This window comes from Apodemus sylvaticus, chromosome 5 (assembly GCF_947179515.1).
Source record: "Apodemus sylvaticus chromosome 5, mApoSyl1.1, whole genome shotgun sequence".
In the NCBI taxonomy this organism is placed as follows: domain Eukaryota; kingdom Metazoa; phylum Chordata; class Mammalia; order Rodentia; family Muridae; genus Apodemus; species Apodemus sylvaticus.
In genome coordinates, this window is record NC_067476.1 from 134,531,240 (window position 1) to 134,559,081 (window position 27,842).

At 39.3% G+C, this 27,842-nt stretch overlaps 1 protein-coding gene across 1 annotated transcript; it reads left to right on the forward strand.

Moving 5' to 3' along the window:
• Positions 1 to 10,867: 10,867 nt before the first annotated feature.
• Positions 10,868 to 22,218, forward strand: LOC127684942 (zinc finger protein 431-like). Its single transcript, XM_052181701.1, has 4 exons — positions 10,868 to 10,909; positions 18,856 to 18,982; positions 19,188 to 19,248; positions 20,316 to 22,218. Exons 1-4 carry the CDS (start codon positions 10,868 to 10,870, stop codon positions 22,216 to 22,218), a joined length of 2,133 nt encoding a protein of 710 aa, XP_052037661.1.
• Positions 22,219 to 27,842: the final 5,624 nt, after the last annotated feature.

Genomic DNA, 27,842 nt, shown 5'->3' on the forward strand with positions numbered 1-27,842 from the left:
TTCATTTCATTAGATGCTGAAAAAACATTTGACAAAATTCAGCATCCTTTCATGCTAAAAGTGTTGGAAAGAACAGGAATTCAAGGCCCATACCTAAACATAGTAAAAAGCAATATACAGCAAACCGATAGCCAACATCAAACTAAATGGAGAGAAACTTGAAGCAATCCCACTAAAATCAGGGACTAGACAAGGCTGCCCCCTCTCTCCATATCTTTTCAGTATAGTTCTTGAAGTCCTAGCTAGAGCAATTAGACAACATAAGGAGGTCAAGGGGATACAAATAGGAAAGGAAGAACTCAAACTATCACTATTTTCAGATGATATAATAGTATACTGAAGTGACCCAAAAAACTCTACCAGAGAACTCCTACAGCTAATAAACAACTTCAGCAAAGTGGCTGGTTACAAAATCACCTCAAGCAAATCAGTAGCCTTCCTATACTCAAAGTATAAGCAGACTGAGAAAGAAATTAGGGAAATGACACCTTTCACAATAGCCACAAACAACATAAAGTATCTTGGTGTGACCCTATTCAAAAAAGATAAGAAAACAAAATACAGAATGCAGATGCAATGAGGAAAATGGAACAAGCTTCAAAGAGAGCAGAAAGAACGGGCAGGCTTCCTTACCATGGGGTAGAATAAGTCTTTTCTTAATAAGAAGGCTGGGTTACTGTTAGAAAAGAGAACCTTACAGACTTGGATTTCATTCACGTAGCAATAAAATGTAAGAAGCTTTTTCTTTCTCTTAGCAATAAAGTTTGGAACATAATTTTCATCCAGAATTAGTGAGTTCCTTCTATACTGGTACTTGGTGCTTGGTCTTTTGCTCCAAATAAAAATGCAAGTATGGATGTATGTGTGTGTAAGTATATAATTATGAGATAAGTATGTAGCTCAAGCCAACTGATTTGAATGGTGATGTATGAATATGCAAACATGAATTTATTATGAATTTATGTTTTGATTTTATAAAAGTGTTTTCTTCTGTGGATGTCACTCTTTTTCCTGATTCAAAGAGGTTTATTGCTCCCAACCTTTCCTATCCTGACATACAAGTGGCATGTAGTCAAGAAGAAAGGGGCTCTAGCAATTCATCCTTTACATGATTACCTGCTGCTTTATTATGAGGTGCTAAACAACAGGGAATGCAGTTTCTGGCCTCAAAAGAACTCCAGCAGGTCAGCTACAGTAGCAAAGTGACTTAGGCTAAAGATAAGGAAATGTTTTCTTATTAAACACTAGCCATAAATATCTCCCAAGAACAAGTCTTATCCTCAAATGACATTCTTCCCATTCTGCCACCTCAAGAGGAACCAAGAAAGAAGAACAGATGGGACTGGCAAACTGGCACTACTAGTGTTTCCTGTCCAAGTCATTCCATGTCACTTGAGGTTCTAACTTCTGTTGAGAGGATCCCTGCAATTATCAGATAGGAAAGCAAACCCTGGTAACAGTTGAGAATGGAAACCCAGTGCAGATTCACTTTGTCAATCTAGATCACACTGGGAGAATCTAATACCAGGGTAATATTTGCCAGGATACTTAGTATACAATAGAGCTTGCGAAAGATTTAAAGGCAACAATGAGTCCAATCAGTCTACTTCTAGGTATATAATAAAGCTTAAAGTGTGATTCCATAGAAACTCTTCTACAAAGCACCTGTGATAAAGAGGGTGTTTTCTAAAGCTGAAAGACGTAGCATTTATTGTGGCCACATCTTGAATTAACTAAAATCCAAAGAGTTGGGTACTCCGTGGGATTTTTCTTAATTTTATTTTGGAACCTGAGGAAAATCTTAATCTGGATCTCTCGAGGTGAAAAGATTCACCTTTAAATTAGGCCACAGCTTCTGATAACAATCTACCTACACAAAGGATATTGAAGATGGCAGATTTTTCACTTTTTCAGCTTGTCCTACCTCCAGAGAGCAAGTTCATTTTAATTAATTAATTAATTTTGCCGCATTATAGCCTATCTGAAATTCAGATATATGCTGAAGACCAGCAGAGACATCTAACCACATGGCCTGAACAACTATTGGATTATTCAACTTTCCATTGGTCGAAAGCCAGTTTTGGAATAGTTGAACCACAGCCTGAGAGCCATTCTAATAAATACATTTCTGACATAATAGAGAGAGACTAATTCTATCATTTTGTTCACCAGATAAACCTTTACTAATGCAACTGTGAGTTTGTTGTTGTTGTTTGTTTTCAGACCCACTGAGGAAGAGGTCCTGGTTAACAATAGTGCTCCACAGTGTTTACCATGTGTTGCCTTCTTTGCTCTGAGGGTTGTCTCAGAACTATCAGGTGAAAAGTACTTGCTGTTTATGTGAACCCAGCCTGAAGGCACTAAACAATATCTTGTTACTGACAATCTCTCTTTAGTTGGTATATTCTGGGGCCCGATCCAGTTGTGGGACACATTGACGTCTGCACTAAATGTTGAGTGATGGATATGGAAGCTATCCAGCCTGATGCCAGGCGAGGAAGGGTAAGTGCCTGCTGAGTGCTGTGACTGGAGCTCAGGTGAGGTCCAAATTAGTAAAGAGCTCAGCACTGGATCTCTGCCTACAAGGGGAGAAGCAGGCTACTTAACAGCAGGGACCTGGAGTTATGGGTTCTTCTAGGACTAGGTGGGAGGGCACACAGGTAGAGTATTGGAGGGAAGGCACTAGTGCTACTGAGATGTAAAACTGCAGATCTGGAAAAGGATTGGTTTCAGGCTGGAACCAGGGTAGTTTCTCTTCAGTCCACTCTAACCCTAAGGGTGGTGCTCATGTCACTCAAGACACATGAGCCAATCAGAACCTCCACACGGCCCTGCCAGTCATTAGAGGAGGAGGTTCTTCCGGTTCGCAAGCCTGAAATTTCCTCTCTGTAATTGATCAGGCATGATTTCTCCTGGGTGCTGTGTTCTGAGTGTGTCTGCCGTGTGCTGTGAAGGAGGCCAGACAAGCTCAAAACTTTAGACATGGTAAGTGCAGGGTCATCTCTCATAAAGGGGAGGAACAAGCAGCTTAGCAAAGGGTGCAGGTTCGGTGGGTCTTCCCAGCAGCTGGATTGTAAGCAGCACACAGAGAGCTATGGTTGCCTGTGATGTCCTATGTGATTGTAGTCTCTCCTTTAATCCATAGATGGTGTTTGAATAACAGTATTATGGAGTCTGCCTCTGCATCCATAATAAACTTTTGGAGCTTGTGTGGAGAAAAATCCTTTGCAAAATGCCAAACCCAAGAGCCCTCATTTCTTTATTATCTTCTAGAAGGTCTGCCGTTAGCATTTAATGTGTACATGTAAGATCTCTTTGTAGTCCTTAATACATGAGTATTATTCCACTGTGTAAATGAACCACATTTTCACTATTCATTCTTCTGTCATGGGACTTGTAAGTTGTTTCCAGTTTCTGATTCTCACCAACAAGACCGCCATGAACATGAACATAGTGGTGGAACGTGGTCTCCTCTGACATGGTGGGGCATCTTTTGGCTATATTCCCAAGAATGGTATTGCTAGATCTTCAGTTAAATCTGTTTCCAATTATATGAGGAACCTCCAGACTGATTTCCAGGGTGTTTGAACCAGTTTGCAGTCCCACCAGCAATCGAGGAGTGTTCCTCTTTCTACTCCTCCTTGCCAACAACTGTTTTTAACCTGAGGTTTTGATCTTAGCCATTCTGATTGGTGTAAGGTGGAATCTCAGAGTTGTTTTGATTTGCATTCCTTGGTCACTAAGGACTTTGAACATTTATTTAGGTGTGTCTCAGTCATTGAAGGTTCCTCTGTTTGTGAATTCTCTGTTTAGTTCTATATACCATTTTTTGATTGGTTTGTTTGGTTTTCTGGTGGTTAGCTTCTTGAGCTCTTATATATTTTGGATATTAGTCCTCTATCAGATGTGGGGTTAGTGAAAGTTTATTTTCCAATCTGTAGGTTGCCGATTTGTCTTATTGATGATGTCCTTAGCCTTAGAGAAGCTTTCCAGTTTCATGAGGTCTCATTTATCAATTCTTGGTCTTAGAGCATGAGCCATTGGAGTTCTGTTTAGGAAATTTCTCCTGTGCCAATAAGTTCACTTTCCCTCTTTCTCTTCCATTAGATTGAGTGTATCTGCTTTTATTTTGAGGTCGTTGATCCACTTGAACTTGAACTTTGTACAGGGAAATTAAAATGGATCAATTTGCATCATTGTACACTTTGACTGCCAGTTGACTCAGTACCATTTGTTGAAAATGCAGTGTTTTTTCTACTGGATGCTTTTAGCTCCTTTGTCAAAGATCAAGTGACCACAGATGTATGGTTTCATTTCTGGGTCTTCAATTCCATTTCATTGATTTTTCCTGCCAGTCTCTGTAGCTATACCATACAGCTTTTATCACTATTGCTCTGTAGTAGATCTTGAGGTCAGGGATGGTGATTTTGCCAGAAGTTCTTTTATTGTTGAGAATACTTTTTGCAATCCTGGTGTTTGCGTTATTCGACATAAATTTAGAAATTGCTCTTTCTAACTCTAAGAAGAATTGAGTTGGAATTTTGATAGGGATTGCATTGAATCTGTAGATTGCTTTAGGCAAGATGGCCATTTTTACTCTATTATCCCTGCCAATCCAAGAGCATGGGAGATCTTTCCATCTTCTGAGATCTTCATTACTTTCTTACCAAAGAGATTTGAAGTTCTTGTCATACAGATCTTTCACTTGCTTGGTTAGAGTCACACCAAGGTATTTTATATCATTTGTGACTATTGTGAAGGGTGTCAATTCCCTAATTTCTTTCTCAACCTCTTTATCCTTTGAGTATAGGAAGGCTACTGATTTGTATGAGTTAATTTTATATCCAGCCACTTTGCTGAACTTGTTTATCAGGTTTAGAAGTTCTCTGGTGGAATTTGTGGGGTCACTTAAGTATCCTATCATATCTTCTGTAAATAGTGATACTGCGATTTCTTCCTTTCCAATTTGAATCCCAATGTCCTCCTTTTGTCATCTAATTGCTCTGCCTAGGACTTCGAGTACTATGTTGAACAGGAAGGAAGAGAGTGGAAAGCTTTGCCTTGTCCCTGTTTTCAGAGGGATTACTTTTCGTTTCTCTCCTTTTATTTTGATGTTGGCTACTGGTTTTCTGCATATTGCTTTTACTATGTTAAAACATGGGCCTTGAATTCCTGGTCTTTCCAAGACTTTTATCACGAAGAGTTGTTGGATGTTGTCCAATGAAGTGACATGTGGTATTTTTCTTTTGAGTTAGTTTATGTAGTGGATTACATTGATAGATTTCCTTATATTGAACAATCCCTGCATTCCTGGGATGAAGCCTACTTGATCATTCTGGATGAACATTTTGATGTGTTCTTGGCTTTGGTTGGCAAGAATTTTATTGATTACTTTTGCATCAATATTCATAAGGGAAATTGGTCTAAAGTTCTCTTTCTTGTTGGGTTTTGGAATGGTTTAGGTATAAGAGTAATTGTGGCTTCAGTAAACGATTTGGGTAGTGTTCTTTGTGTTTGTATTTTGTGGAATAGTTTGAAGACTATTGGTATTAAGTCTTCTTCTTCTTTTTGTTTTTTTTGTTTTGTTCTGTGTTTTGGATTTGGTTTTTTTTTTTTTTTTTCCGAGACACGGTTTCTCTGTATAGGCCTGGCTGTCCTGGAACTCACTCTGTAGACCTGGCTGGCCTCGAACTCAGAAAACAGCTTGCCTCTGCCTCACAGAGTGCTGGGATTACTGTTGTGTGCTATTTCTTTAGTGCCTGGGGCCATTCTCATAGAGTTTTCAAAAACCCCCTCCACTCAGCCATTTCCAGCTGGCTTTCTATAAGCTCTTTTTAGGAGAATATGTACTAGTTTAAAGATTAGGCAAGTAAGCTAGGTCAGTAAGCACAGAGCTCACCTGTGGTTAGGTTACCATAGCAACTCCTTTCTTCTTCACCTCCTCATGATGGAAATATGATGCCAAGTTCCTACTGCACCTGCCAAATCTTAGCTGAGACCCTGAGAGACAATTCTGAGAAACTGTTCCTGAAGAATGATGCTAGTCCCCTGAGATTGTTCCCCGAATACAATGACTTTCCTGCACTACCCCTCCCCAATCCTGCTTGCTTGCCTTTATAAAGCCTTGTGTGAAAATTAAAGATTGACAGCTTGATCTGAATTTCGACTTGCTGTTCGGTTTTTTCGTGTCTATCTTGTCTCTCATCTTTCCCTAGGTGGTTCCAGGACCCTGCTGACTGTCCTGCAGGTAGGGACACTTTAGGGGTTATGGGATTGTTTAGATCATTTATCTGATCCTGATTTAATTTTGGTACCTGCTGGCTGTCTAGAAAATTGTCCATTTCATCTAGACATTCAACTTTTGTTGAGTATAGACTTTTGTAGTAGGATCTGATGATTTTTTGGATTTCTTCAGTATCTGTTTTTATGTCTCCCTTTTCATTTCTGATTTTGTTGATTTAGATACTGTCTCTGTGCCCTCTAGTTAGTTTGCCTAAGGGTTTATCTATCTTGTTGGGGTTTTTTTGTTTGTTTGTTTTTGGTTTTTTTTTTAAGAACCAGCTCCTGGTTTGGTTGATTCTTTGTATAGTTCTTTTTATTTCTGCTTGGTTCATTTCATCCCTGAGTTTGATAATTTCCTGCCGTCTACTCCTCTTGTGTGTATTTGCTTCTCTTCCTTCTAGAGCTTTCAGCTATGCTGTTAAGCTGCTATTGTACTTTCTTTCCAGTTTCTTTGTGGAGGCACTCAGAGCTATGAGGTTTCCTCTTAGCACTGCTTTCATTGTGTCCCATAAGTTTGGGTATGTTGTGCCTTCCTTTTCATTAAATTCTAAAGAGTCTATTATTTGTTTCTTTGGTTGGTTGGTTTTATTGAGACAGGGTTTTCTCTGTATAACCTTGGCTGTCCTGTAAATCACTGTGTAGATCAGGTTGTCCTTGAACTCAGAAACCCGCCTGCTTCTGCCTCCCAAATGCTGGGATTAAAGGAATGTGCCACCCCAGCCAGGCCTAAACAGTCCTTCATTTCTTTCTTTCTTTCTTCCTTGACCGAGTTATCATTGAATAGAGTGTTGTTCAGTTTCCATATGTATGTTGGCTTTCTGTTGTTTTTGTTGTTAATGACGACCAGCCTTAGTCCATGGTGATCTGATAGGGTGCATGGAATTAATTCAATCTTCTTATATCTGCAGAGGTCTGTTTTGTGACTGAGTATATGGTCAGTTTTGGAAAAAGTGCTGTAAGGTGCTGAGAGATAGGTATATTCTTTTGTTTTAGGATAAAATGTTTTATAGATATCTGTTAAATACATTTGGTTCATAACTTCTGTTACTTTCACTGTTTTTCTATTTAGTTTGTGTTTCCCTGATGTGTCCATTGATGAGAGTGGGGTGTTGAAGTCTCCCAGTACTATTGTGTGGGGTGCAATGGGAGCTTTGTTAAAGTTTCTTATATGAGTGTGGGTTCCCTTGTTTTTGGAGAATTTACGTTGAAAATTGAGAGTTTATCTTGGTAGAATTTTCCTTTGAGTATTAAGTGTCCTTCTGTCTTTTTTGATTACTTTAGGTTGAAAGTTGATTTTATTTGCTATTAGGATGGCTACAGCAACTTATTTCTTGGGACCATTTGTTGGGAAAATTGTTTTCTACCCTTTTATTCTGAGGCAGTGTCTCTTTCTGAGTGAGGTGGGTTTCTTGTATGCAGCAAAATGTTGCATCCTGCTTATGTATCCAGTCTGTTAGTCTATGTCTTTTTATTGGAAAAATGATTCCATTGATATTAAGAGATATTAAGGAAAAGTGATTGTTGCTTTCTGTTATTTTTCTCTTTGTTTTTTCAATCCTTCAGTTTTTCGAGACAGGGTTTCACTGTGTAGACCAGGCTGGCCTCAAACTCAGAAATCTGCTTGTCTCTGGCTCCCAAGTCCTGGGATTACAGGCGTGTGCCACCACGCCCAGTTCCTGTTATTTTTCTTATTAGAGGTGGGGCTATGTTTGTGTGGTTCTCTCTCTCTCTCTCTCTCTCTCTCTCTCTCTCTCTCTCTCTCTCTCTCTCTCTCTCTCTCTCTTTTGGTTTGTTAAAAGATTAATTTCTTGCTTTTTCTGGTGTGTAGTTTCCCTCCTTTTATTGGTGTTTTCCATTCATTATTCTTTGAAGGGCTGGATTTCTGAAAAGATATACCTTGATTTCTACATCTATGCTAATTGAGAAATTAGCTTGGTATAGTAGCCTGGGTTTGCATTTGTGTTCCCTTAGTGTCTGTATGACACTCATCAAAAGGAAAAGGGCTGCCCAGGAACTTCTGGCTTTCATAGTCTCTGATGAAAATGCTGGTATAATTCTGAGAAGTCTGCCTTTATATGCTAGTTGACATTTTTCCCTTACTGCTTTTAATATTCTTTCTTTGTTTAGTGCATTTGGTATTTTGATTATTATATGACAAGAGGAATTTCTTTTCTGGTCCAGTCTATTTGGAGTTCTGTAGGCTTCTTGTGTGTTCATAGGAATCTCTTTCTTGCCAGGCTGTGGTGGCAGATGCCTTTAATCCCAGCACTTGTGAGGAAGAGGCAGGTGGATTTCTGAGTTCGAGGCCAGCCTGGTCTAGAGAGTGAGTTCCAGGACAGCCAGGGATATACAGAGAAACCCTGTCTCGAAAAACAATAGCAAAACCAACAACAACAAAATGGAATCCCTTTCTTTAGGTTAGGGAAGTTCTGTTTTTGGTTTGGTTTTTTTTTTTTTTTTTTTTTTTTTTTTTTGGTTTTCTGGATTTGTTTTTTTTCAAGACAGGGTATATCTGAATAGCTCCTGGCTGTCCTGAAACTCACTCTGTAGACCAGGCTGGCCTCGAACATAATTACCACCTACCTCTGCCTCCCAGAGTGCTGGGATTACAGGCGTGTGCCACCACCACCCAGCTTGAAAGTTTTCTTCTATAATTTTGTTGAAGATATTTACTGGTCCTTGAAAATCTTCACTCTCCTCTACACCTATAATCCTTAGGTTTGGTCTTCTCTGGATTTCCTCATGCTTTGGGTCAGGAGCTTTTTGTATTTTGCATGTTCTTTGACTGTTGTTTCAATGCTTTCTATGGGATCTTCTGTATCTGAGAGTCTCTTTTCTCTCTCTTTTTTTCTGTTGTTGATGCTTGCATCCATGACTCCTGACTTCTTTCCTAGACTTTCTATGTCCAGAGTTGTTTTAATTCATTATTTCTTTCTTATTTTTACGTCTACTTTTAGATCCTGGATGTTTTTGTTTAGTTCCTGCACTGGTTTTGTTCTTCTTTCCAGTAATTCTTTCAGGCCCTTTTTCTGTTTGCATGTGAATTTCTTTAATGGTGTTATTTATGTCCTTCTTGAAGCCCTCTTTCCCCATCATGAGCTGTGATTTTGAATCCCAGTCTTGCTTTTCTGGTGTGTTGGGGAATCCAAGACTTTCTGTCGTGGGAGAATAGGGTTCAGATGATGCAATGTTTCCTTGATTTCTGTTGGTAACATTCCTATGTTTGCCTTTTGCCATCTGGTTATCTCTGGTGTTAATTGGTCCTGTTGGCTCTGGCTGGTGCTTGTCCCTCCTGTAGGCCTGCAAGGCTGGCTCAGCACCCTTGGGTGATATGCTCTCCCCCAGCACAGAGTTCTGGCCCTGCCCAGCTCCTGTGTGTAGGTGTGGCCCTGGCAGACCCTGTCTCAGCTGTTCTGGCACTCTGGTGTTCCCTGCGCAATTGGATGTGCCTGTCTGTTCAGTCGCAGGAGAGAAGATCTGTTTTGTTTTTCAATTATTAGCGGATGAAATTAGAATGTAGTTTTGGTACATAGAAGCATATGCTGGTGTAAGAAATTAACTGAATTTTGAAACGTGGTAGAGAGTATATTATGTTTCTTGAAATGTTTTCACTACCTGTATGTTCCATTAGATTGCAGATGTGGGCGAGATTACTGCCTGTGGGGCTTGTTTGAATTTTTTGAATGAATACGAATATTTCCCTATGTGCATGAATATGTTCATCTTGTGTACCTGATGCTCACAGAAGACAGAAAATCGTCTCAGACCACGTGAACTTGGTCCAGTGGACAGTTCTGCTTCTCCATGTAAATATTGGCAATTTAATGGGCCACATCTTGAATTAACTAAAATCCAAAGACTTGGGTACTCTGTGGGATTTTTCTTAATTTTATTTTTGGACCTGAGAAAAATCTTAATCTGGATCTCTCGAGGTGAAAAGATTCACCTTTAAATTAGGCCACAGCTTCTGATAGCAATCTACCTACACAAAGGATATTGAAGATGGCAGATCTTTCACTTTTTCTGCTTGTCCTACCTCCAGAGAGCAAGTTCATTTTATTTATTTAATTAATTAATTTATTTATTTTGCTGCATTAGAGCCTACTCTTTGAAATTCAGATATATGCTGAAGACCAGCTGAGACATCTAAACACAGCCTGAACAACTATTGGATTCTTCAACTTTCCATTGGTCGAAAGCCAGTTTTGGATTAGTAGAATCACAGCCTAAGAGCCATTCTAATAAATACATTTGCTACATTATAGAGAGAGACTCATTCTATCATTTTGTTCACCAGATGAACCTTTACTAATGCAGCTGTGAGTTTGTTGTTGTTGTTTGTTTTCAGACCCACTGAGGAAGAGGTGCTGGTTAACAATAGTGCTCCACAGTGTTTACCATGTGTTGCCTTCTTTGCTCTGAGGGTTGTCTCAGAACTATCAGGTGAAAAGTACTTGCTGTTTTCGTGAATCCAGCCTGAAGGCACTAAACAATATCTTGTTACTGACAATCTCTCTTTAGTTGGTATATTCTGGGGACCGATCCAGTTGTGGGACGCATTGACAACTGCACTAAATGTTGAGTGATGGATATGGAAGCTATCCAGCCTGATGCCAGGCGAGGAAGGGTAAGTGCCTGCTGAGTGCTGTGACTGGAGCTCAGGCGAGGTCCAAATTAGCAAAGAGCTCAGCATTGGATCTCTGCCCACAAGGGGAGAAGAAGGCTACTTAACACAGGGACCTGGAGTTATGGGTTCTTCTAGGGCTCGGTGGGAGGGCACATAGTTAGAGTATTGGAGGGAAGATACTAGTGCTACTGAGATGTAAATCTGCAGATCTCGAAAAGGATTGATTTCAGGCTGGAACCACTGAGTAGTTTCTCTTCAGTGCAGTCTAACCCTAAGGGTAGTGCTCCTGTCACTCGAGACTCATTAGCCAATCAAACCTCCACAGGGCCCTGCCAGTCATTAGAGGAGGAGGCTCTTCCGGTTCCCAAGCCTGAGATTTCCTCTCTGTAACTGAGTAGGCATGCTTTATCCTGCCTGTTTTGTTCTGTGTGTGTCTTCTGGGTGCTCTGAGGGAGCTCAGACAAGCTCAAAACTTCAGACATGCTAAGTGCAGGGTCATGTCTCATAAAGGGGAGGAACAAGAAGCTCAGAACTGCAGACACAGTAAGTGCAGGGTCATCTCTCATAAAGGGGAGGAACAAGCAGCTTAGCAAAGGGTGCACATGTGGTGGTTCTTTCCAGCACCTGGATTGTAAGCTGCACCCAGAGCTATGGCTGCTTGTGAGGTCCTATGTGGTTCTAGTCTCTCCTTTAATCCATAGATGGTGTTTGAATAACATTATTATGGAGTCTGCGTCTGCCTCCGTAATAAACTTTTGGAGCTTGTGTGTAGAAAAATCCTTCGCAAAATACCAAACCCAAGAGCTCTCGTTTCTTTATTATCTTCTAGAAGTTCTACCCTTAGCATTTAATGTGTTGGTGTAAGATCTCTTTGTAGTCCTTAATAGCTGAGTATCATTCCACTGTGTAAATGAACCACAATTTCTCTATCCATTTTTCTGTCATGGGACTTGTAAGTTGTTTCCAGTTTCTGACTGTCACAAAAAAGACCGCCATGAACATAGTCATGGAATGTGGTCCCCTCTGACATGGTGGGGCATCTTTTGGCTATATTCCCACGAATGGTATTGCTGGATCTTCAGGTAGATCTATTTCCAATTTTCTGAGGAACTTCCAGACTGATTTCCAGGGTGTTTGAACCAGTTTGTAATCCCACCACCAGTGGAGGAGTGTTCCTCTTTCTCCACATCCTTCCCAACAATGTTGCTACCTGAGGTTTAGATCTTAGCCATTCTGATTGTTGTAAGGTATAATCTCAGGGTTGTTTTGATTTGCATTCCATGGTCACTAAGGACTTTGAACATTTATTTAGGTACATCTCAGTCATTGAAGTTTCCTCTGTTTGTGAATTCTCTGTTTAGTTCTATATACCATTTTTTGATTGGTTTGTTTGGTTTTCTGGTTAGCTTCTTGAGTTCTTATATATTTTGTATATTAGTCCTCTATCCGATGTGGAGTTAGTGAACATTTATTTTCCAATCTGTAGGTTGCCGATTTGTCTTATTGATTAGTCCTTGGCCTTAGAGAAGCTTTCCAGTTTCATGAGGTCTCATTTATCAATTCTTGGTCTTAGAGCATGAGCCATTGGAGTTCTGTTTAGGAAATTTCTCCTGTGCCAATAAGTTCACTTTCCCTCTTTCTCTTCTATTAGTTTGAGTGTGCCTGGTTTTATTTTAAGGTCCTTGATCCACTTGGACTTGAGCTTTGTATAGGGAAATAAGAATGGATCAATTTGCATCATTATACACTTTGACTGCCAGTTGACCCAGCACCATTTGTTGAAAGTGCAGTGTTTTTTCTGCTGGATGCTTTTAGCTCCTTTGTCAAATATCAAGTGACCATAGGTGTATGGGTTCATTTCTGGGTCTTCAATTCCATTTCATTGATTTTCCTGCTGTCTCTGTACCAATACCATACAGCTTTTATCACTATTGCTCGGTAGTTGATCTTGAGGTCAGGGATAGTGATTCTGCCAGAAGTTCTTTTATTGTTGAGAATACTTTTCACAGTCCTGGAGTTTGGGTTATTCGACATAAATTTGGGATTGCTCTTTCAAACTCTAAGAAGCATTGAGTTGGAATTTTGATGGGGATTGCATTGAATCTGTAGACTGCTTTAGGCAAGATGCCCATTTTTACTTTATTATCCCTGCCAATCCATGAGCATGGGAGATGTTTCCGTCTTCTGAGATCTTCATCAATTTCCTTTTTCAGAGATTTGAAGTTCTTGTCATACAGATCTTTCACTTGCTTGGTTAGAGTCACACCAAGGTATTTTATATCATTTGTGACTATTGTGAAGGGTGTCATTTCCCTAATTTCTTTTTCAGCCTCTTTATTCTTTGAGTATAGGAAGGCTACTGATTTGCTTAAGTTAATTTTATATCCAGCCACATTTCTAAACTTGTTTATCAGGTTTAGAAGTTCTCTGGTGGAATTTGTGGGGTCACTTAAGTGTACTATCATGTCATCTGCAAATAGTGATACTGTGACCTCTTCCTTTCCAATTTGAATCCCAATGTCCTCCTTTTGTCATTTAATTGCTCTGTCTAGGACTTCCTAGTACAATGTTGAAAAAGGAAGGGAGAGGGTGGACAGCTTTGCCTAGTCCCTGATTTCAGTGGGATTGCTTCAAGTTTCTCTCCTTTTATTTTGATGTTGGCTGCTGGTTTGCTGTTTTTTGCTATTATTATGTTAAAACATGGGCCTTGAATTCCTGGTCTTTCCAAGACTTTTATCATGAAGAGGTGTTGGATGTTGTCAAATGAAGTGATATGTGGTATTTTTCTTTAAGTTTGTTTATGTAGTGGATTACATTGATAGATTTCCATTTATTGAACCATCCCTGCATTCCTGGGATGAAGCCTACTTGATCATGGTGGATGAGCATTTTGATGTGTTCTTGGCTTTGGTTGGCAAGAATTTTATTGAGTATTTTTGCATCAATATTCATAAGGGAAATTGGTGTAAAGTTCTGTTTCTTGTTGGGTTTTGGAGTGGTTTAGGTATCAGAGTAATTGTGGCTTCAGTAAACGATTTGGGTAGTGTTCCTTGTGTTTGTATTTTATGGAGTAGTTTGAAGAGTATTGGTTTAAAGTATTATTATTATTTGTTTTTTTTATTATTTGGATTTTTTTTTTCCCGAGACTGTGTTTCTCTCTATAGCACCAGCTGTCCTGAAGCTCACTCTGTAGACCAGACTGGCCTCGAACTCAGAAATCCCAACTCTGCCTCCTGGAATGCTGGGATTACAGGCGTGGCACACCACCACCAGTAGTTCAGTCTTCTTTTAAGGTCTGGTAAAACTACATTTAACCCATCTGGTCCCGAGCTTCTTTAGGTTGGGAGACTATTAATAGCTTCTTCAATTTTTTTTACTTGATTTGGTTTTTTTTAAGACAGGGTTTCTCTGTATATATAGCCCTGCCTGTCCAGGAGCTCACTCTGTAGAGCAGGCTGGCCTCAAACTCAGATCTCCCTTCCTGCCTCTGCCTCCCAGAGTGCTGAGATTACAGGCGTGCACTATTTCTTTAGGGGTTATGGGACTGCTTAGATCATTTATCTGATCCTGATTTAACTTTGGTACCTGGTATCTGTCTAGAAAATTGTCCATTTCATCTAGACATTCCACTTTTGTTGAGTATAGACTTTTGTAGTAGGATCTGATGATTTTTTGGATTTCTTCAGTATCTGTTTTTATGTCTCCCTTTTCATTTCTTATTTTGTTGATTTAGATACTGTCCCTGTATCCTCTGGTTAGTTTGGCTAAGGGTTTATCTATCTTGTTGGTTTTTTTTTTTTAAAGAACCAGATCCTGGTTTGATTGATTCTTTATACAGTTCTTTTTGTTTGTGCTTGGTTGATTTCATCCCTGAGTTTGATAATTTCCTGCCGTCTACTCCTCTTGTGTGTTTTTGCTTCTCTTCATTCTAGAGGCTTCAGCTGTGCTATTAAGCTGTTATTATACTTTCTTTCCAGTTTCTTTGTTGAGGTACGCAGAGCTATGAGTTTTCCTCTTAGCACTGCTTTCATTGTGTCCCATAAATTTGGGTATGTTGTGCCTTCCTTTTCATTAAATTCTAAAGAGTCTCTCGTTGTTGTTGTTGTTGTTTTGGTTTTGTCAAGACAGTGCTTCTCTATATAACCTTGGCTATCCTATAACTCACTCTGTAGACCAGGCTGGCCTAGAACTCAGAAACCCACCTGCCTCTGCCTTCCAAGTGCTGGGATTAAAAGCATATGCCACCACAGGCCAGCCTAAACAGTCATTCCTTCCTTCCTTCCTTCCTTCCTTCCTTCCTTCCTTCCTTCCTTCCTTCCTTCCTTCCTTCCTTCCTTCCTTCCTTCCTTCCTTCCTTGACTGAGTTATAGTTGAGTAGAGTGTTGATCAGTTTCCATATGTATGTGGACTTTCTGTTGTTTTTGTTGTTAATGAAGACCAGCCTTAGTCGATGGTGATCTGATAGGGTGCATGGAATTATTTCAGTCTTATATTTTCAGAGGTCTGTTTTGTGACCGAGTATATGGTCAGTTTTGGAAAAAGTACTGTAAGGTACCGAGAAGTAGGTATATTCTTTTGTTTTGGGATAAAATGTTCTTTAGATATCTGTTAAATCCATTTGGTTCATAACTTCTGTTTGTTTCACCGTTTCTCTATTTAGTTTGTGTTTCCCTGATCAGTCCATTGATGAGAGTGTGGTGTTGAAGTCTCCCACTATTATTGTGTGGGGCTCAATGTGAGCTTTGAGCTTTATTAAAGTTTCTTATATGAATGTGTGTTCCCTTGTTTTTGGAGAATATATGTTCAGAATTGAGAGTTCATCTTGGTAGACTTTTCCTTTCATTATGAAGTGTCCTTCTGTCTTTTTTTGATTACTTTAGGTTGAAAGTTGATTTTATTCTCTATTAGGATAGCTACAGCAACTTTTTTCTTGGGACCATTTCTTAGGCAAATTGTTTTCTACCATTTTATTCTGAGGTAGTTTCTCTTTCTGAGTGAGTTGGGTTTCCTGTATGCAGCAAAATGTTGTGTCCTGCTTATGTATCCAGTCTGTTAGTCTATGTCTTTGTATTGGAGAATTGATTCCATTGATATTAAGAGATATTAAGGAGAAGTGATTGTTGCTTCGTGTTATTTTTCTTTTTCTTGTTTTACCTTCAGTTTTTTGAGACAGACAGGGTTTCTCTGTGTAGACCAGGCTGGCTTCGAACTCAGAAATCCGCTTGTCTCTGCCTCCCAAGTGCTGGAATTACATGTGTGTGCCACCACCCCCAGTTCCTGTTACTTTCTTATTAGAGGTGGGCTTATGTTTGTGTGATTGTCCTTTATTTTTGGTTTGTTAAAAGATTAAGTTCTTGCTTTTTCTGGTGTGTAGTTTCCCTCCTTTTATTGGTGTTTTCCTTTTATTATTCTTTGAAGGGCTGGATTTGTGGAAAGATATTGTGTAAATTTGTTTTTGTCATGGAATACCTTGGATTCTACATCTATGGTAATTGAGAGATTAGCTGCATATAGTAGCCTGGGTTTGCATTTGTGTTCTCTTCGTGTCTGTATGACACTCAGCAAAAGGAAATGGGATGCCCAGGAACTTCTGGCTTTTATAGTCTCTGGTTAGAAGTCTGGTATAATTCTGGTAAGTGTGTCTTTATATGTTAGTTGGCTTTTTTCCCTTACTGCTTTTAATATTCTTTCTTTGTTTAGTGCATTTGGTGTTTTGATTATTATATGACAGGAGGAATTTCTTTTCTGGTCCAGTGTATTTGGAATTCTGTAGGCTTCTTGTGTATTCATAGGAATCTTTTTCTTGCCAGGCTGTGGTGGTGCATGCCTTTAATCCCAGCACTTGGGAGGCAGAGGCAGGCGGATTTCTGAGTTTGAGGCCAGCCTGGTCTACAGAGTGAGTTCCAGGACAGCCCGAGCTATATAGAGAAACCCCGTCTCGAAAAACAGCAGCAACAACAACAACAACAACAAAAACAAAAAACAAAAACAACAACAAAAAGAAATCTCTTCCTTTAGGTTAGGGAAGTTTTGTTTTATTGTTCTTTTGTTTTGGTTTTGTTTTGTTTTGGTTGTATTTTTTTTGTTTGTTTGTTTTTTGGTTTTTTGGATTTGGGTTTTTCGAGACAGGGTTTCTCTGTATAGCGTTGGCTGTCCTGGAACTCACTCTGTAGACAAGGCTGGCCTTGAACTCAAATCCACCTGCCTCTGACTCCCAGGGTCCTGGGATTACAGGCGTGTGTCACGACCACCCAGCTTGGAAGTTTTCTTCTATAATTTTGTTGAAGATATGTACTGGCCCTTGAAAGTCTTCACTCTCCTCCATACCTATAATCCTTATGTTTGGTGTTCTCTGGATTTCTTGGATGTTTTGGGTCAGGAGCTTTTTGTAGTTTGCATTTTCTTTGACTGTTGTTTCAATGCTTTCTATGGGATCTTCTGCATCTGAGATTCTCTCGTCTTTCTCTTTTTTTTTCTGTTTTTGATGCTTGCATCCATAACTCCTTACTTCATTCCTAGACTTTCTATGTCTAGAGTTGTTTCCATTCATTATTTCTTCATTATTTCTACCTGTACTTTTAGACCCTGGATGTTTTTGTTCAATTCCTCCACCGGTTTTGTTGTCCTTTCCTGTAATTCTTTAAGGGCATTTTTCCTGTTTTCCTATGAATTTCTTTAAGAGTGTTATTTATGTCCTTCTTGAAGCCCTCTTTGAGCATCATGAACCCAAATCTTGCTTTTCTGGTATGTTGGGGTACCCAGGACTTGCTGTTGTGGGAGCTTTCTGCTCAGTGGCAGGAGAGAAGATCTGTTTTGTTTTTCTATTATTAGCAGATGAATTTAGAATGTAGTTTTGGTACATATAAGTATATGCTGGTGTACGAATTTCACTGAATTTTGAAACATGGTAGAGAGTATATTATGTTTCTTGAGATGTCATGTGTTGGTGTCATTACTTGTATGTTCCATTGGATTGCAGATGTGTGGCAAGATTACTGCCTGTGAGGCTTGTTTTGAATTTTTTGAATGAATATGAATATTTTTCTATATGCATGAATATGTTCATCCTGTGTGCCTGATGCTTACAGTATGAAGAAGATGGTCTCAGACCTCCTGAACTTGGTGCAGTGGACAGTTGTGCTCCTCCATATAAATATTGGCAATTTAATCCACTTATTTGGTAGACACAGAATACCTCTGGTGAGCCACCTCTCCTGCCCCATGTTGCTGATTCATGATTAATGTTATATAGCTAATATTTTCATCGGTCCATTTGTAAATGTTTGAACATAAATCACCTTTTATCAAGATGTTATTAATTTTACTGTTGAACCTGGGTCACTTAAGATTTTTGGAAGAAGAAAGCAGACTTGGAGTGAATGTATAATTATTTGTAAGAACTTAAGTGAAGATCTTTGAGTTCTTTTTATGTTTTTGTTTGATTGATTGATCAATTGATTGATTTTTGCAAGGGAGTTAGTGTCTCATTATGTACCTGTTGCTGTCCTGGAATAACTATTTTGTACCAGGCTGACATCCACCTCAATGACATGTACCCGTGTCTGCCTCCTGTCTACTGGGATTAATACTGGCAGGAGTGAATACACCCAGCGTGCTCATAAGGGTTTTTTTTGGTTAATATTTATTCATACAGTTTATCTGATGCATGCTCAGCACTGTTGAACTGTATGCTTGTGTGTCTGTATGTGTGTTAATTGACATTCCATGTGGAAGGCTTTGTCCTACTCACAGGGTGCAGAAATGACAGGTGAACCTCATTCATTATTCAGTTTCCTTCTAAAATGCCTTGATTATATTAGAGTTTTTGTGTCATGGATCAAGTAGAGGAAATACCAGAATTATATGACTGTATTCTAAATAAAGTATACATTTACAATATTCTCAGCAATATATTCTCTAATGTCCACCTGTATGGAATATTTTAGTGTATACTCTCCTATGAAGATGTGCACGTGAACTTCACACAGGAAGAGTGGGCTTTGCTGGATCCTTCCCAGAAGAATCTGTACAAAGATGTGATGCTAGAGACCTATGGGAATCTTACAGCTATAGGTAAAGCAGTAAATTTCCTTTCACCTTTTAAAATGTAGGGACAACTCTTACTTTGTTATTATTATTTCTTTCTGTAATTTCAGTTGAAAATGATGAAGAATGAGGGCAATATACAATCATGGTTCTAAAGTTCACTGAATTTAGTACCTTAAATTTTGTGTAACTTCCAGTAATGTAATATACACTCTCTGGAACTACATTTTAGGCTACGTTTGGGAAGATCATAATACTGAAGAACACTTTCAAAGATCTAGAAGATATGAAAGGTAACATTCATGTGCAACCTGATAATGTTTCCTAGAACTTTTATTACATCCTCAAAAATTCAAAGGAGAGCAAGATAGTTAAAAAAAATGACTTTAGGTTATAGATGATTACTAAATTCTTACAAAATCATGTACAACAACGTCAGGAATCTAATTTATGTTTGCAAGGCACTCCTTCAAGTACAAAGACAAGAAAATGATGCCTTAACACATCTCACCATTTGAATCTCAGCCCAATAGAGTTATGCTGTAGAATTAATCTCCTACCACATAGATATTGTAAAAGATACATTGAATAGGTAGAAAGTTTATATCCCAAAACCTCTAATAAACATATATTTATACTAAAGCTGGTGACAATCATATAATTTTTAATAATGTTGCCAGATTTTGTGAGATGGACAGTTTATGACAGTCAATAAAGCTGTTGTGGAGAAACTTTAATCCATATATTACTCATTTTTATAATAGGAATGTCATTAGTTATAATGGAAACAAGCCACGTGAACATATGTATTTTGAAAGAGGCAACAACCCCTCCCTCTCCTGCACTATTAGAAGATATGCAATCCTCCCCACATTGAGTAGCCTTCTAAATTTGCTAGAAATTTACAAATATTTAGTTTTCCTACTTACTAGGTGTATTTAAAATAATCACACTGTCCAAAATCACTATGAGTACTAGGAATGCAAATTCTTCTGTTTCCCTTGGTTCACTTTGCAAATGTAGGATTACTCACACAATAGCAAAGTTTATGAATGAAGTCAGGGTAGTAAACTTATGAGTTCTTCCTGTTCTCTTCAAATATGTGAACAAACTTCTATAGGAAAAGGTGCTATAAATGTGAGCCATGTCATCAATGTCCTTCCCATCCCATGTGTCTTCAAAGATGCAAAAGAACCCACAATGAAGGGGGACTCTATGGATGTAAACAAAGTGGTAATACATTCAGATCAGGTTGTCCTTGACAATTAGTCCAAATTGTAAACCTTATTCACACAGATGAAAAGATTTATATATGTTTAGAATGTGAGAAATCTTTCACATGTGCCAATTATCTTTGCAGGCATGAAAGAAGTCATACTGAAGAGCAAGCCTCTGAGATTTTTCAGTGTGGGCAAGCCTTTTCATTTCAGAGTCATAACCTAAGACAAGAAAGAATTCATACTGGAGAGAAACCCTATGAAGGTGTCCAACATTTTGAAGCCTTTGCATATCACAGAAGTCTCCAAGTACATAAAACAAGAGTTGATGGAGAGAAAACCTATGAGTGTAACCAATGTGGTAAAGATTTCGTATCTTACAGCTATCTTCAAACCCATCAAAGAGTACATACTGGACGGAAAGGTTTTGAATGTAACCACTGTGGTAAAGCCTTTTCAAAAAACAGTAATCTCCAAAGACATAAAAGAACACATACTGGAGAGAAGCGTTATGAATGTAGCCAATGTGGCAAACACTTCTCATATCCATATGGTTTGTTATATCACAAAAGTTTACACACAGGAGAGAAACCCCATGTGTGTCATCAGTGTGGTAAAGCCTTTAAAGTTAAAAGTCATCTTCAAATACATAGAAGAGCACATACTGGAGAGAAACCTTTTGAATGTAACCAATGTGGTAAAGCCTTTTCACAAAATAGTAGTCTTCTAACACATAAAAGAATACATACTGGACAGAAACCTTTTCAGTGTAACCAATGTGGTAAAGCCTTTGCAAGAAACTATCATCTCCTAACACATACAGTAATACATACTGGAGAGAAACCTTTTGAATGTAACCAATGTGGTAAAGCCTTTTCACAAAATAGTAGTCTTCTAACACTTAAAAGAATACATACTGGACAGAAACCTTTTCAGTGTAACCAATGTGGTAAAGCCTTTGCAAGAAACGATCATCTCCTAACACATACAGTAATACATACTGGAGAGAAACCTTTTGAATGTAACCAATGTGGTAAAGCCTTTGCACAAAATAGTACTCTTCTAACACATAAAAAAGTACATACTGGAGAGAAACCTTTTGAATGTAACCAATGTGATAAAGCCTTTACAAATATTGGTAATCTTCTAACACATAAAAGAATACATACTGGAGAGAAACCTTTTGAATGTAACCAGTGTGATAAAGCCTTTACAAATATTGGTAATCTTCTAACACATAAAAGAATACATACTGGAGAGAAACCTTTTGAATGTAACCAGTGTGATAAAGCCTTTACAAATATTGGTAATCTTCTAACACATAAAAGAATACATACTGGAGAGAAACCTTTTGAATGTAACCAATGTGGTAAAGCCTTTACACAAAGTAGTAATCTTCTAAAACATAAAAAAATACATACTGGAGAGAAACCTTTTCAGTGTAACCAATGTGGTAAAGCCTTTGCAAGAGACTATAATCTCCTAACACATAAAAGCACACACACTGGAGAGAAACCTTTCAACTGTAACCAATGTGGTAAAGCCTTTGCAAGAAACTGTCATCTGCTAACACATAAAAGAACACATACTGGAGAGAAACCTTTTGAATGTAACCAATGTAGTAAAGCCTTTACACAAAGTAGTAGTCTTCTAAATCATAAAAAAATACATACTGGAGAGAAACCTTTTCAGTGTAACCAATGTGATAAAGCCTTTTCAAGAAACTATCATCTCCTAAGACATAAAAGAATACATACTGGAGAGAAACCTTTTGAATGTAACCAATGTGGTAAAGCCTTTGCACAAAATAGTACTCTTATAACACATAAAAGAATACATACTGGAGAGAAACCTTTTGAATGTAACCAGTGTGGTAAAGCCTTTGCACAAAACTGTGAGCTCCAAATACATAAAAGAAAACATACTGGAGAGAAACCCTATGAATGTCATGAATGTGGCAAAACTTTTTCAAGTCCTTCTGGATTCACATATCATAACAGAAGACATAGTTCATACAAGAGAGAAATCTTTTCCATGAGCCCATGAATGCAATCAATGTGGTTAATCCTTTTTGTACTTGTTTTTAATAACTGCATTGTATTCCATTGTATAAATGAAACATTTTCTTTACTCATTTGTCTGCTGAGTGACATCTGGATGATTTCCAGTTTCTGGTATTACAAATAAAGCTCCTTTGATCATAATGGTGTAGGTGTCCTGTGGTATGGTAGAACATATGTTGGGTATATGACCACGAGTTGTATGGTTGTGTCCTGAGTAGAATTATTCCCAGTTTACTAAGAAACTGGCAAATTTATTTCCAGAGAGGTTCTACAAATTCTCACTCCCACCAGCAATGGAGAAGTGTTCCCCTTCTTCCACATCCTTGCCAGCATGTGCTGTCCTTTGACTTTTTTATCTTAGCTGTTCTCATGGGTGTAAGGTGTAATATCAGCATTTATTTATTTATTTATTTATTTATTTATTTATTTATTTATTTTCAAGACAGGGTTTTTCTGTGTAGCCCTGGCTGTCCTGGAACTCACTCTGTAGACCAGGCTGGCCTCAAACTCTGAAATCCGCCTGCCTCTGCCTCCCAGAGTGCTGGGATTAAAGGCGTGCACCACCACAGACAGGCTATCAGCATCCTTTTTATTTGCATTTCTCTGATGACTATGGATCCACAGGATGAATGACAAACAAACAATAGCCCGTTTTAACTTGTCATTTTGCTCAGTGCCTGGTTATGGCGATGACTCCCATGGCTAGAATTTTTTTCTTGTGGGAGCCGTGACATGCTGCACCCTAAAGATGGTACTGACTTCCTCCTTCTGCCTTCCCTATGGCGAGAGCACCCCGAGAAAAATAGCTCCTTATTTGGAGTAGCTTGCTGAGTTTCGGGCCTTCCGCATAACAATGACCTATCCAAACTACCCATGTGGCAAAGGATTGATTGGTTTGGGGTTAGTATATAGGGGCCACCCGAGCTCTCCCCAGTGTCTTCGGGCATTAGCTACAAGTCTGTAAAGGTCTCCTGAATAAACTGCTTGAAGAAGATCCTCGGTGTTGCGTCCTTTCTTGCTGGTGAGGGTGGTCACGACATTTTCCCTCTGGTTCTTCTGACTGAACACCTCTAAATCTGTCTTCAGCTTAGTTGCCCGTTCATTTTCAATGAAGCCAATTGTTCTTGCTGCCCAAGATGCTTTTGGCATGCCCCTCAGTGCTCCACTCTTACATTCCACCTACATTTTGGTTGATTCCCTGCAGACTTCTAAGTCTGCCCATCTCTGTCCTCCTGGGTCATGGCAAATCTCTCTGTCCTAATGTACAGCTCTAAATGTCCAACCCCGAGCCCAGTCATTGGCTGTTGGCATCTTTATTGATGGGTCAAAAACCAAATGGTGATAAAGACCTTCAGCATTTGGACACAGATTCCTCATTAAATCAAAGCATTAGATCCAATTCCCTTTATAGACCAGATATTTTTCTTAATTTATTCAAAATACGTTCTACTCACTGCCCCCCCCTTCCTGGTCATCGCCCTCCCTAATCCTTACCCTATCCCCACATTTATTTCTTCTCTGAGTGTCTGTTGGCTCCTATGAGTATCCCCCACACTCGCACTTCAGGTCTCTGTAAGACTAGACAAGGCAGCTCAGCTACAAGACCATAATCTACAAACAGGTGATAGCTTTAGGATTACCCCTGCCACAGTTGTTTGAGACCAACATGAAAACCAAGCTGCATGCTTCCTACATTTGTTCATGGAGGCCTACATCCAGCCTGTGTATGCTCTTTGGTTGGTGGTTCAATCTAGAAGAGCTCCAAGTGTCCAGGTTAGTTGGTACAGCTCATCTTCCTGTAGACTTCTATCTCCTTTCAGGCCCACAATCCTTCCCTCAATTCTTCCATAGGACTCTCCAAGTTCCCTCCACTGTTTGGGTGTGGGCATATGGATCCCTCTGAGTTGGTTACTGGGTAGAGACTCTCAGGAGACATGCTAGACTGTACGCCTATCACTCATTAATAGTGTCAGGGATTTGCCCTTGCCTCGGTAATGCAAGTCAAGTTGGGCTAATTATTGACTGACCTTTACTTCAGTCTCTGCTCCAAGCCCTCCTTGCATTTTCTATGATTGGCTGCAAAGAAGATGTTTGTTTTATACTTGGGATCACCAAAACACTTTAAAAGTTTTGTATTATCACTGGCTTTAAAATATGTCTTTCTTTTGCTAAGGTCTGTTCAAGCTACCAGAGACTAATTTAAATATATATGTCCAGGATGACCTCAAACTTATGATCTTTGTTTTGTTTCCTTTAGCAAATCCTACTGGCATTCACCAAGCATCTGCTGGAAAGAGATACATAGAGACACAGTGAAAAGCTAGACAGAGCTGGGGTGTCTTGTGGGAACTTGGGAGAAGGATTAAAGAGCCAGAATGGTCAATATCACCAGAAGATGACCCAGAGTCAACTCTCCTTGGCCCTTAGAGGGTGACAGAGAATAAACCACCATGTAAAGAGTACACATTGCCCAGACCCTTACCCTTGCACATATGTCATACATGTGCGGCTTGTTTTTCATGAGGGTCTCCTAACAACTGCAGCAGAAGCCGTGTCTCACACACTTGCTTGGCCTTAGGTTACTTTCTGATAGTTGTGCTGCCTGGTGTTTCCTGCCAAGGTTACATCTAGTCCTGCTGCAAATTGATGTGCAAAAGTGGATTGGTACCTATGCGGGCACATCAGAGTGGAAAGTGGGAAGGAGATATAAGACGTACTGCAAGGAGAAAGTGGGGTTGTGGTCAGGATGTAAGGTGAATAAACAAACAAACAAAGACACCATTTAAGTTCAACATGAAAAAATAATTTCATTAGTAACAATTCTTAAAGTCTCTGCACTGATAGATAGATAGATAGATAGATAGATAGATAGATAGATAGATAGATAGACAGATGAATAAAACATATCTAACGATGTTTTTATAATCATTTTAATGCTTTAGTTCATTTTGGCAAACTGAGTCAGAAGAAAACTTTTATGTTCTATAATGAAATACCATATAATATTAAAAAATGTATCCAATCTCTATATTTAAGAAGTCTTATTTTGATATTGGAAAAGATTAAATTGGCATGCTGTCATTATTTTGACCACATATAGATTGATAATATGTTAGGTACCCTGATGAATAAATGAGGTAGATAATATCTAGATCACAGACTGAAGTTTAAGTCATTCTGCTTTCTGGGTCATTATTATAAAGAAGGATACAGTTGGGATACAGTAGAAATTTAATAATTTCTAAGCTTGTATTAAGTCATGACATAAATGAAGGTATACCAGATGGGGAGATGTATAATTTAGCGAGCTTCGTATAACCCAAACTACATGGACTTTCCTATTAGGGAACTCTGCTATGAAGATGTGTGCAATTCTGGTTGACCCTAATATGTCAGCTCAGTGGTGTGAAATAGGATATTTACTGATTGTTGCAGCTTGTAATTAGTTACAGATCTCACCAGCTAACCTTGTATATAGGGGCAAATTCACTCAGTATCTTATTAATGGTTTACCCTCGGCTATGTAAAGTCCCACTCCTTTTCAAAGCCTATATAGCTAAGCATTTTTCTAAGGTGAGTCTTGACTGAGAGAGAAGGAAGTGAGAAGTACCAGTGTCCAGTGAATGAGAGTCCTTCAACCTATCTGAAATTTATTGTGGAATTAAAACTGAAGAGGAGTGCTGGGCAGTGGTGGCACAACCCTGTAAGTCCAGCACTCTGGGAGGCAGAGGCAAGCAGATTTCTGAGTTCAAGGCCAACCTGGTTAACAAAGTTAGTTCCAGGATGGCCAGGGCTACATAGAGAAACCCTGTTTCGGAAAAACCAAATCCAAAATAAATAAATAAAAAATAAAAAAAAAAAACTGAAGAGGAGCACATGCAGAAATCGAAATAACTGAGCAACATTGAAGCAAATGCATTCCAGCACAGAAAGGGAGCTCAGGAAGAAGGTTGAAAGCTTTCGTACATTGACAGCAGTTTGGATTACTCAGGTGACCAAGTAGAGCTGATAGATCAATGTTCTTATGGCTGTTTCCTAGGGTTCTCAGACTGGAGTAATCAGGACTCAAAATAAAGAACTGAACTTATTGAGAAATTAAATTTCTGTAGTGCAAGCAAAACAGAGTTTGTAGACAAACTAATGTGTCCATGTTGAACAGAATTGTTCTTTTTCCTTGCTGAAAATGTGCAACCTGAGAGAAAAAGTGTGAGTAAACCTTGGTGTGCTCTAATACACATCTCACATCACTGAAGTCCATGGGGTCATAAAGCCTGTTTCAATGTTTAAATATTTTTTGAGATTATCATTAGATCATTATCATCTCCTCTGACCTCTCTCCAATAGACGCCTTGTTGTTTTCAAATTCATGGAGACTTTTTGCTTTAATTGTCGTAACTGTTTGAATTTTATCAAATTTTGCCTACTGGACTTCCCTGCTATAAGGCAATGGAGGGTTTCTTTGGACATGAGATGGAAATAAAATATGAGACTAAAGACCCTACCCCTGGGAAGAGGGACAACATGTGTTCTGGGAGACTAAGGGTATTTGTACTTCTAATGGTTTGAATAGGTTTTAGCTCCATATAGTCATGTGTTTGAATGCTAGAGTCCACAGGGTTTTTGTGGAGTTGTATTCTTGAGAAAGGTGTTGCCTTTTTGGAAGATGTGTGTCACTGTGAGGTAGCTTTTAAGGTTCTATGTTCAAGCTCCACTCACTGCAGAAGAGGCACTCTTCCTGGCTTCCTGCTGAAGAGGAGACACTTTTTCTGGCTCCCCTCAATCCATATGAATAAGTCACTTCCTTTTCAAGTAATATGCCTACCTAGACACTACCATGCTTCCTGCTTTGATGATAATGGACTGAACCTCTGAAATGGTAAGCCAACCCAAATTAAATGTTTTCTTTATAACAATTTCTTTGGTCTCCGGAAAACAAAAACAAAAAAAACAAACAAACAAGCAAAAAGAATTTCCTTGTTCAGGCTGGAGAGATGACTCAATGTTTAAGAACACTGAATGGGAATTTAAGACCTCTTGGTTCATCTGTATGACAGCCTGTCATGGGGCCTGTGCCCTACATGGGGATCAGCACAGGGAGTGACTCCTTGTCGCCATCTTTACTGCCTGAGAGAGCAGGAAGACTGCACCAGGTACTGAGATGTCCTAAGCTTAAGATCTCGGGGGGGGGGGGGGGACGCAAACCGCCAGGGGTCTGCCTGCGCCTAGGACCAGGCCAGATGGCAGTTCATCTGTGCACCAGCCTGTCATAGGGCCTGTGCCCTACGTGGATATCAGCACAGGGAGTGACTCTCTGCTGCCATCTTCCCTGCCTGAGGGAGAAGGAAGGCAGCACCATGTACTGAGAGATCCCATGTTTGAGATCTCTGGGAGCGCAAACTGCCAGGTGTCTGCCTGTACCCAGGACCTGGGCAGATAGGCAGTTTGTCTGTGTGCTAGCCTGTCATGGGGCCTGTGCCTTATCAGCCCAAGGGGTGACTCCCTGCTTCCTTCTTCACTGCCTTAGCAGACAGGAAGAACCAGGTTCACTGAGACAGTACAAGCATAACATTGCTTGAGGCGAAACACAGCAGGGCTCCAACAGCACAC